The sequence below is a fragment of the Cricetulus griseus genome, chromosome X (genome assembly GCF_003668045.3).
Source record: "Cricetulus griseus strain 17A/GY chromosome X, alternate assembly CriGri-PICRH-1.0, whole genome shotgun sequence".
NCBI classification, from domain to species: domain Eukaryota; kingdom Metazoa; phylum Chordata; class Mammalia; order Rodentia; family Cricetidae; genus Cricetulus; species Cricetulus griseus.
In genome coordinates, this window is record NC_048604.1 from 6198259 (window position 1) to 6209822 (window position 11564).

The 11564-nt window shown below is 39.5% G+C and overlaps 1 protein-coding gene across 3 annotated transcripts in view; it reads right to left on the reverse strand.

Moving 5' to 3' along the window:
• Aff2 (AF4/FMR2 family member 2) overlaps positions 1-10521 on the reverse strand; it is a 482974-nt gene extending 472453 nt beyond the window's left edge. For 2 of the 3 annotated variants that reach the window (XM_027433386.2, XM_027433385.2), the window contains exon 1: positions 10055-10521. In XM_027433386.2, the coding sequence (XP_027289187.1) occupies positions 10055-10101 (47 nt within the window). In that variant the 5' untranslated portion in view covers positions 10102-10521. The remainder of the gene's footprint in view (positions 1-10054) is intronic. The other variant, XM_027433387.2, reaches the window with a different exon arrangement.
• Positions 10522-11564: the final 1043 nt, after the last annotated feature.

The window sequence follows — 11564 nt, forward strand, 5'->3', positions numbered from 1 at the left end:
ATTTTTGCCTCCCTTTGTACTACACTACCCTTAATACAGTGACAGTAACACTCAAAGACACTTTTAACTATGATATAACATTTCCAAAGTATAACCTTTCTTATTTTTAAACTTAATTTCATACAAGAGTGCTGCATCTTTACCACTCCTGCCTCTTCCTTCCCTCTTTCAACCTTTCCTGTTCTTTCCCTCACAAATTCATATCCTCTTCTTCAGTTTTTGCCATGGAATTCAGGTCCCTAAATATGTTAGGTAAGAACTCTTTTACTGAGCTTTAGCTGAAGGCACCATAACTAAAATTCAGAACACTAAACCATAAAATACTCTGATGCTGGATGTAGTTACATATTATCAGAAGAAAATACTAGATATAAAATGTAAAACTGCAAATCTGATAGACTAAGCATATTTTTACATAGATTCTGCTTGCCAACAATGAATTCTCATCAAGAATCCTTGCAAGCAAGATGTACATCAGGAACCTTTTATTTATAACATTCAGGAAAAATACTGAAAACAAGACAACATCTCTCTCTACTTCGTATACCTGCTTCCTCTACCTACCTGTGAACTGTAAGCTGTTAACCTCTTCTCAAATTTTATCACATAAAGTATGAAACAAGTTATTGTACAATGTTACATTTATAGACACAAAAGTATTACTAAACACCTAGTATAAAGCTAATTTACATCCAAAAAACTTCAAAATTATTAGCAAAAGCCTCATCCCCAGTATTGCCTTATTATTCATCCATCCTGGGAGTCATTGTGGGTTAGTAGGGTAGCCAAAGATTCACTAGATTGTACATTAAGTCACTAATTCCTTGTACCCTGATTTTGTTCTGTGTAAAATAGAGGTCAGAGAACAGAAATCATAGCCTATCATGTAGGAAATTAGTACTTTCACTTTGACTCTTAGTACTATTAGTATCTCACCCAGATTTACTATTTTGAACACATAGCTCAATGACTGACTGAATTTAGTAAATATATGATGATCTACTCTGAACTGAGAAGTTATTATTACTCTAGGCCAAGCATTAGAAATGCAAAACTAAGAGGCATGTACTCATCCTGCACAAGAACAAAGACAAACACATCCAGAAAGCAAGAAATTGCCTGCTGCCCAGACAAAAATGTATTGTTATGATAATACAGAAGAGAGGAATTTGAAAAGATTTGACAAGAGTATTTGAGTTGAAGGAGAGAGGAGCCTGGGGGATGTTCCTATCTGGATATTCCATAGATATAGAATCAATATATGAAGGATCAAATAATCAAAGAATTAGTTGATATTCAAAAAGCTAATCATAAACACACATGGAAATACCCATCAGTTAGTTGGTATGATAGGTTATATTTTAGGGAAAGTAAAAATATGCATAGCATGAAATCTTGTTAAGCATCTTCTATATAAAAATTGCATCATTTTTAAGAAAAGGATAAAAATAAAGGGAAGCTATATGTCTGGGTGTATTTTAAAAGCTATGGCATAAACATCTTTTGAAAATATTTATTTGACTACTTGCCAGTTTACAAACATGTTTTAATGGTTTCAGGAAAACAAATTTTCATTTGGTAGTCCTTTAAATTATTGCATCTATGTTTTCACATCTCAGATGGTCAAAGTAGTTTTTATGAGTTTTGTGGTCATCTTTCATCAAAATGGTATTTGGTGTTAAAGAGAATATGCAACTACACAGCAAAACAGAACTCTGGCAGTTGTGAGATAAATATCAGCCAAAGGAGGGAACTCCATGTTCAAAGTCAGTCATTTCACTTTGACTGTTGGGTGTTCCAAGCCTTCTAAATACTGCAGGTTTCTGCTATTCTATTTTTGTTTGATTGTTTATTTATAAAACAGTGTCATCATCTGTAACCCTGGCTAGCATTGCAATCCCCCTGCTTTAGGATTATGGGCATGCACTACCAAGCCTCTCTAGCCACTCCATTTCTCCTCAGACACTGTTAAAAGTACTTAAAGCATTTCATGGGTCAAATGAAGACTGCTTCATCTACAGTAAGTCTTTGTAAATTTCTCTTTTTAGTTACAAGCCTTTACCAAAACCTTTCTCCACATTTAAATCTGTATTCCAGTGTTAGTTCTTTAAGGCCAAAGAAGCCATTTGCATTCTCTTAATCTGCTACTAAAAGTGACACTAGCAGAGACACTAGGAAAGTCACTTTACCATGCTGGGTCTCAGTCTCCTTGTCTGTATTATGTACATACAAGACCAGAGGCTTGTCTTGTAAAGAGCCCCCTAGCCTTGAAACTAGGTTCTAGGAATTGATTAATGTCTATGAACCAGAGCCAAGCATTTTGCCAGAAAATAAATAATAGCTAATTGATGAGACCTCTCCATGGCACTTCATCAGAGATATCCATCATGCTGAATCTAATTTAGTTACTGTGGCTGTGCCGACCTGGCATGAAAACAATCAGTTCCTTTGGAAAATTAATTTGTTCAAAAAATTAGTTGACTGACATCCTGGAGAGGGAAATAAAGCCCATGTGATTACGTTTTTTACATTGTTCAACAGATAGTTAGGTCATCCTGTACATGTTGCCACAGTCTGGAGGTTAAACTGACCTCATAACATGCTCCTTCTGAGAGCTGATTTGATTAAACCAAAAATCCAAAGACGAAGGAGACATCACTCCCAGAAAGCTTACTCCAATGTCTGTTAAAGCCCAAAGTATAGTTTCAACACTGCTATAAGACAAATAATGCTTTGTTTCTATTTTGTTGTTGTTGTTTACATTTAATAAAAACCCATTTCAACTCTATTTCAAGGAGATATGTTGCCTATCAAAAGAAATTTTCTGACTCCTAGAATAGAGTACAGAAAAGGTCACCAAGAGAAATAGTATCTGCTCCCAAGTTCAGCTTTTCACAGAGGAGGATAAATGATGCTGAGAATTATTCTTTGGAAATCTAACAAAAAATTTTTTTCATTAGATGGAAGTGATATTTTTGGTCCAGAAAGGAACATTGAAGAATAAACAGATAAGTTATTTTCAGCTTAGAAAGAAAACAAGCCTATTTCTTTAGCATATTCCCCAATATATGGCTGATACACTATTACTTGTCTTCTGAAGAGCAGACTGAAATATTACATTAAATCACTAGCTGATATTACTTTTCAAATGAAACAATGTACAAGTATATTTCTTTAAAAATCCATAACCTAAGCAATCCATAATCAAAATCAGATTCATTCTATAGTACTATTACCAACTCTGTTTAAACCACACCATTTTATTTAAGATCATGGATAATATTTCTCATTCCAATAAGTTGGTAGGTGTTAGTAGCTAAGGTCATTGTAAAGATTTACTTTAAAGAAATTCAACAATTCATAGAATCAGCTTTTCCATCGTGTGGCATACCTTGAACAAGCATATAAAATTTCATTAAAGCTCAACATAAAAGTTTAGCGTTAGATGAAGCCAGTGCTGGACCTTTGTTTAAGAGTCATGATAATTTATGGCATAGATCTGCTACAGTTAAGTAGAAAAACAGCTTTCTCATGATGAAATACAAGTCGTAAAGGGTGAAACTCAAGAAAAGCTGAAGGAATCCTAACCTTCTGATCACTCATCCTTCTTCAGATTTTGGTCACACATTCTTTTTTAACTTTCTCTGTATGGACTGAAACACAGTAACATGGACTCCTAAAGCCTTGTCCTTTAAAAAGTATCTCTTCATTTTTTTTCAGTGCTAAACATATCATTTATTTCATAGAAATTAGGTTTAAAAGTTGAGCCCATAGCATGGTATTTATTTCTGTCTTTCCTATTAAGATTTTCTGTAACCATTACTTTTTCTCATTATTTTCTGCAAAAGAGATCAGAAAGCTAAAAGACCAAACAGGAATAAGAATAATTAAAATACTACCATGCAGGCAGAGGCCAGTATTATCTCATGGACTTATTAAGCAACTATTTTTGAAAGATATGCATTTGCATGGAACAGTCTTTGAGCCTAGTATGGATTTAATGTAAACCAACAGATGGCTATTCAGTACTCTGATGGGAATGAACAATGCTAGATGATGAAAGGGGGATAATACACCATCATTTAGGAAGCAATAAAGATCTTAAACATAAATTCCTTAATGTAACAGTTGTGAGGCATTGAAAAGTACAATCAACACGTTTCATTTGACCATTCATTTACTATGTAAACTTCAGCAATCCATTTAACCTCTCAGAACTTCAATTTTCTACCCTTGAAAATGGTGTTAATTATACCAATCCTTACAAAGCCTCAAGGTTACTGGTAGAAGTAAAACAAAGAACAGATGAGATAGATTGCAAAGCTTTGGCAAGGAGTGTTATGAATTTCCTACACCTAGCTTCGAGGTTCCAAAAAATCAGAAAAACATATTGTGGTCATCCATATGTTCAATACAAAATTTGGAATATTTGAGAATTAAGATTATATGAGCAGCTCTCAAAGTTTTCAGTTTTCTCAAGCTTCGATTTTCATGCCATATATGTATCTATGGTATACATAGATACATATCACAACTATAATTTCAGTAGTCTGTACTTCTAGAAAATGTGTTGATACATACATGTATGTGTTAATACTCACAAATGTCCATGAAGAAGACATTCATGAAAATAACTAGAAATGAGATGATTGATTGTGGTAAAAAACATATCCTTGCATAAAACCGTCATAATGAAACTCAGTATTTTCCACAACTAATGTATGCTAATAAAAAAGGAAAAAAGACAAGGATGTCAAGAGACAGTATCAATATATGAATTGTTCTTTAATTAAAAGAAAAAAATCAGAGTTCCATGGCTGGTCAAATACATGGTGATTGAATGAATATTTTTCTTATATAAGTGTAATATATAGAATCCAATCCATTTGTTTCAGTGAGGACTAAATGTCCCCAACATACACAATAAATTAACAGTCAATAAGATTTTGTGGAAGGGCACCTGATATGGAAATTAGAAATATGGCTTTCTGGTCATGTCCACCAGGCTGTGTGGACTTGAGTAATGTGTACACCCTCTCTAGAATCCCTTCCGTTCATCAATAAAATGGGAACAATTCTGGCAATTTACAACTCAAAATAATGTAAAACAGACATGTCATATGGAATAGCAATAAACTTGTCAGAAATATTCTGCCAAAATGTCCTTTGGGTTTGCTCCATGTCAGGTGAAACTTGACCTGCGTAAATAAGTAGCTGACATTCATGAAAATAACTATCATCTTAGGACAGGATATCATAGAAAGTTGTTGGAAAGATTAGGTGAAGTTGAGTATTGAATATATGGAGCAGAGAGCCTCCCAAAATAAATGAATATTCAAACTACAAGAGTAATGAGCCTGAGTTCTACTGCATCTGAAAAACATGCATGCACATGCCCTCAAAATCGTTTTTTTTTTTTTTTTCACATTCAGTTCTTGACTTTATCTGCAGCACACAGTCTTCTCATTTACCAGTGAATATGTTGTTTTTTAAGATGCTCCTCCTCTATCTCATAGCAACCACAAAAAGACAAAATTACAAGGGAAAAATGTAATCACTGGACTGTTTTGTCTACAAGAGAAGTTCATCTAGTACATGACGACTGAAGCCTTTGAAGTATGACCTAGAGTTCTAAGTTCTTAGGGAAGCAGCGTCTATATTGTTCTACAGATGGCCATTTCTTTGGATTTTTAGAATTTTGAAACTATGTTAAATATGTACAAATATTGCACAACAGAAACAGTCACATCTTTAGAACAATTAACATAGAGTAATTGTTCAACACATTTAAGTTATCACTATCTAACATTAATTAACATATTTCAATACATTATAATTTTTGTCTATAAAATATTTAAATGTTTGGTAGGTAATGAACGACTATAATGACTGACTCATTTTGAGACAGTCATTTTCTATCTTGACTTGTATATTTTAATGTTGTTAAATGCTTGACTGAACCATAAGCAAAACAATTCATGTATCATTAAACTGGTTTCTAACATGAAATAATTTTCTTCTTTGCTCAATAGATGTAACTTTTAAGATTTACTGAGACAGCTTTAACTCTTTGCAGGGATATCTGAAGGTTGTAGAGCAGATCTTGTCAGTAGAAAATATTACCACTTTCAATCTCTCTTCTAGATACAGTTCCTTAAAACATTGTATCCAAAATGCTTTGGTGAGTGAATCCACAAGCATACTACAGAATGCATATCACACTAGGTAAAAACACGAATTATAGAGAGTTTCTTTTTAATGCACCACAGACTATAAAGAGAAAAAGATCAATGGATGACAGCAGAGAACAGAAGTTCTGTGAACCTCCAGGCCTTAAAGAAATTGAGACAGCTCCCCCTCCCAGTGCTGCTCTAGTAGCCCCAGCATGATGAAGATTGTACTCCTTATATTTCCCACACAAACAGTCCTGTTCCACTCTTCTGCTAGACTACAGCTAAGGAAGCCCCAGAGGATCTGTGTGGAATACTGGAGTGGGTGGAGGCAGATGGGCTGCTGTGGTGCAGGCCATGCCTGGCTGGAGCTGGAACAGTTCACTTTTGTCTGGAAAGCAGGCCCTCTCCCTCCAGCCCCCACGAGGTCCCGAAAACTTGGGAAAGTGTTAGCTGCTGGAGCAGGCCCTGGGGGCTGCCTTCATCCAAATAGAAGAAGCCTGGCTGGCACATGGCCCCTTCTCAGCCTTGACAGCCTCACACAGACCTTTGAACTTTCTATTTATATAACAGTTTAGTGAGTTTAAGTCTCTTCCTGTATAACTGCCCGTTTGCAAGCTTGCCTCTAATTAGGCTACTTGTGAGACATCACATAAAATCTACAAACAACTGATGCAGTGAAAATAAGGCCACTGTCACAATCACTTAATAACATATTTCCTGGGAATTTTTAATATTTGGGGTTTGCTACCATGGAACTTTTCAGTTTTCTGTTCTTAAAATATGTTTTCTTTGTGTTTTCTCCCCCCAACATTTTCTTTATAATAAAAAAGTAACTGCCTCACAAAAAGAAATGTGGCATGCCACAAACCAGCTCTTGATGCTATGGAGGTAGGTACTTACAGGATAGAAAACTTTTACAATTTGTAAGCTTTTACATTTATATTAATGTCGTTGCCAATGCTGATAAAGAAGTCCAAATCTAGCCACATGATCTGCAGATAACTCAAGAATTCATTCACTTTATTAACAAGTATAAATCTATGGAATGATTTAAAGCATGGACTATGCTTCTTTCCCCGTATCTTTATTCCTTCTTTTAAAAAGATAAGATAATGTATTTGTCAGACACAGAAGTCTGTGCCTTCCCTTCCTTTCACAGAATGGTTCATATTAAATTCCAACTCAGGTGAACACTGTTCATGCATCCAGGAATCCTAAAGAACTTGAGCTTTTGCCCTTTAATGGAGTCTAGAGCATGACCCATTAAGATACCATTGCAGTTTGAAAAAAAAAAAACATAAAAAACCCAGTGATCCATTCTGTAAGGCACATGAACACTCCCAGATACTACATCCCTGCACATGGCAGCATCATTCATACCCCATCTTTTGAGTGCACATTTGTCCTAACACAGGTTTATGTTTATCAGTGGGCACTCATTTTTTATTTACCATAGCTAAATGTCTCTAAGTAATGCATATTCCTGTTTATGTGCAGCCATTCTTCATTAAGCTTAGGAAAATGAGTTGTTTTCATTTATTTTTTTTACCTCTCCTGATGAATTTATTGATAGATATCTAGGTAGAGTTACCATAGAAATAGTTCAAGCCTGCTATTCCACAAGTGAATAGGTTTAACGCAAATTATCTCCTTAACTTTTATGCCTTTTCCCCCTTCTGTCTTTCTACACACTTGGGGTAGTGTCTTGCATCACTTTAAGCCTCTAGTGATTTACACAAATGGAAGTAAACCTAATATAACTGGTATTCCCATGATGTCCAAAGAATTTTGAAAGATATACAGATTATCATTTAGGACAATGACAAGCTTTTCAGTTCACACACCATGGTCATATTTGTGTTTCTTTTCTCTATGTAGGTGCTTAAGATACAGAAGCATAGCCATATCACAAATATTTATAGACACAGACTAATAAGAAAACTTGCCCTTCACAACCAAGCAGTAAGAAGGAGAAATTGTCCTAGATTATGGATACAGAAGAAGGCAGGTTTATTTGTACAGATAAGTTAGACTATTTCATCAATATTTTCCATCACATCTAAAAAATAGTCAAATCCATCAGCACACTCTAAAATGGATGTGACATAGTTACAGATCAAGAGGAAAATGGTTTTATATTTTCCTTAAGAATAAAAAGCATCTCTAAAGGGGAACAGGGACACATGTTCCTGAAAAACAGAAATTAAGCAGAAAGGGCACATCTCCTTTAAATATTCAACAATGCATGCATGATATTCAACTGATATTAAAATAATAATATATGTGTATGCATATATTCTGAAACCTAATGTCTAGTATATGTTTCAAATTTCAGTTAGCCCCTGAAATCAATTACAACAATGTCTGTTAAATTAAGTGTTATCTAAAGCACATATTAGACAAATTGTATTTAGATAATAATGCTGCAGTTATCAGGTGTCAGTAAAATAAATTACTATAGGAGAGTAAAGGTTGTATACAGCAACATAGCATAAATTGAGCAGTAATTTCAGAATGTAGTTTTTAATTTTAATAAGAATAGATTCTTTAGTTGAAACATGTTTTCCTCATAGCTGGTACAATTCCACAGTTTTGAAAATAACCTATAGATTAGTATTGATATATTCAAACGTATATTTAGAACTGCTATAAAATAAAATGTATTGTATCTTGGGTTTGCAACTGAAGCAGTCATGAGTGGCGTAATGAAGCTATTGGCCACGCATCTGACCCTTTTGAAAGGAAATTGCCTAAAACATGGCATTGACAATGGAAATCCCTGCAAAAATGCACACTATTCGTAACCAGTAGCTAGTAGTTTGTACATCGAAAAGGATTTCAAACTGTTGGTGGGCACTCCAGATTATTCTCACTACATTTAAAGGGCAAGAGCTCAGAGTGTCATTCAAAGTCGTTGCTGCTGCTGTGCCTGCCTCCTTCCTCCTCTAAATACTTGGGCTTGGGGGGGGGGATTAAAAACGTGACGAATAAAGGACAATAACGTTTGTAGTAAAGGGTGAAGTTTTTGTAAAGTTACTAGAGCTGAGAATCAGTATGTATGCGCGCCTTCACACCACCCAGAGGAACAACTTTCTGCCCCCTCCCCCTCCCTGTCGCCTTTGCACCATGTTTAAAGAGCTCTTCACCGCAACTTTAGGGTATTTTGTTAGACCTCGGAATTCTAGCTGTGTGCCCATTACTCACTGGGAGGCCAACAGGGGTTCAGAGGATAATTAAATGTTCATTGACTTGGGAGCTACAGACTTCTGGGGCCAACTTCAAATACCCTTCTTCCTCTTGAAAGCCTAGCGCTCAAGGCAACTGGGCCAGAGAGCCCCAGTGCAGTGGCCCTGAAGATGCCGCTGTGAGAAAAGGAACTTAGGTTGGGTAGCCTTTAGGGAAGATTTTGGACCTATGCCTTTCCGGGTGGGGATGGAGGTGGCGACAGTGTGGGCGGTGGCCGCTAAGCAAGCTGAGGGTGGCCTCTGGGTACCTGGCTGTCGCTGTTTCTCCCGCCACTGGCTGCAGGCACGGGCAACTGGAAAGTTATAGCGTTTCGGACTGGATCCTACCCAGTAAGGCACTGGCGAGAAAAGCCCCCCGAGGTCGTGCGGGTGGGTGGCATGGAATCTGCTATGGGCCAGCTGCAACTCTTTAGACTTGGAGTGCTAAGGGATGCTTTTGCGGGCATCCCTCCCTGTCCCTGCACCTCCCCCATCCTAGGAGTCACTGAAGCCAAAGCTAGAGGTGTCTGGGAGCAATTGGGAGGGTGTCCCGGGCGCCCCCCACAACAGCTCTGGTTCCTCTTAACAAAGGCGAAAAGCCCAGACCAGACTGGGGGATCCCGCTCATCAAAAGAGAAGGCAAATTTTAACACCTACCACTGCTGTTCCAAGTCCCAATCCCTGAAAAAGTCGAATAGATCCATAGCGGCCGGGTGGCGGCGGCGGCTGGCAGCCGTCTGTCCCTGCTCGCTGCGTGTCGCGGCTCTAAGCTGCTCAGCTCTCTCGATGTGGTCGGCAGCGCGGCTCCCTGGCCCTCCCGCCCGATTAAAAGTGCTCGGGCCGCATCAGCGGCAGCAGCGGGTGCCCGGGGTACCTGGTCTTGCGCTCCAGAGCAGTAGCAGTGGAGGCTGCGAAGGTGATGGCACCGGGCAGGCAAGCGCCTGACTGCCCGCTCGGGTCCACTCGCTCCGCAGCTTCCCGCGTGCCCAGCGCTCCCAGGCTGCGGCTGCAGCTGCGGCTGCGGCCGCTTAGAGCTGGGGCTCGCTGGGCCGCCCGCCTGGCAGCCTGCAGGCGGGTGGCGATGGCAGAGGCGGGGGCGAGTGAGGCAGTGGCAGTGGTGCGGCGGCGCGGCAGCCGGGGCGGCAGCGCGGCGGCGGCGGCTGCACAGGCGGCGGCGGCCAAGGCAGCATCACACACTTACACACTCACAGGGGGCGGAGCCTGGACAGCTCGAAGCCGCGACATGGAGCAGACACGTTATCATCCTTGGATCTGGCAGGGGCTAGCCCCGCCCTCCTATGCTCCCGGACCCCCTCATGCTGTCAAAATCAGCTGATGGGGGCAGTTGCAAAGCTGAGGACTCAGACTCATCCCAGGACCCATAGGAGGTTACAGGGACACAGAATGGGGTCTCGCGGGACCAGAATGTAGGCTAGAGAATGGGACACCCCCACCCCCAACCCACCACTGGGGTGTAGTGTTTGCCATCAGAAAAGAGTGCACAAACTGCTGCAAGGGAGGGGTCGAACTGATGCCATTGACTGCGATCCCTGCCTAGATCTTCTTCTCAGACCACTGGATCAAACTTTTGAGTCCCCAGCATCCCACGGGGCCGAATCACGGGGCATATTATTCAGGGAGGACAAGGCGGTCACCTTCAGCAGTTTCTGCTGTACTGCATATCCCAGCTCGAGTTCATGCTGCAGTATCCTCCTAGGAAGCGGGGCGCGGGGGCGGGGAGTATAGGTCCCTCAGTAGGTCAGCAAACTGGGGCCCTGGATTTAGTATGCTGCAATGGGAGGGACAAAGGGCAGCCTCTAGAGTGATCCTTGGGATAAGTGGTTAGTATTAGTTTCCTCCAACAGCTACCTTGTGTGTTGGGCAAAAGTATCCTGTATTTTCTTTCTCCGAGAAACGGGAAAACCGCTGGGTGTGTGCCCACTATCCCACGCACCAGCTGCTTCTCTCCCTTCTGCTTTGAGAATGGTCTTTCTGCACATGGAGTGCTTAACCACACCCCTATCCTCCTTCCAGCCTGTGCTAGCCCAGGAAAAGATGAATCCATTCCTTTAGCCAGTTCCTCAAAGGAAAAGTTTCCTCACCTACCCAAGAGAAACAGATATAGGGAATTACAAAAGCTTGTTCAGTCTGGAGTCCAGTTATCTGA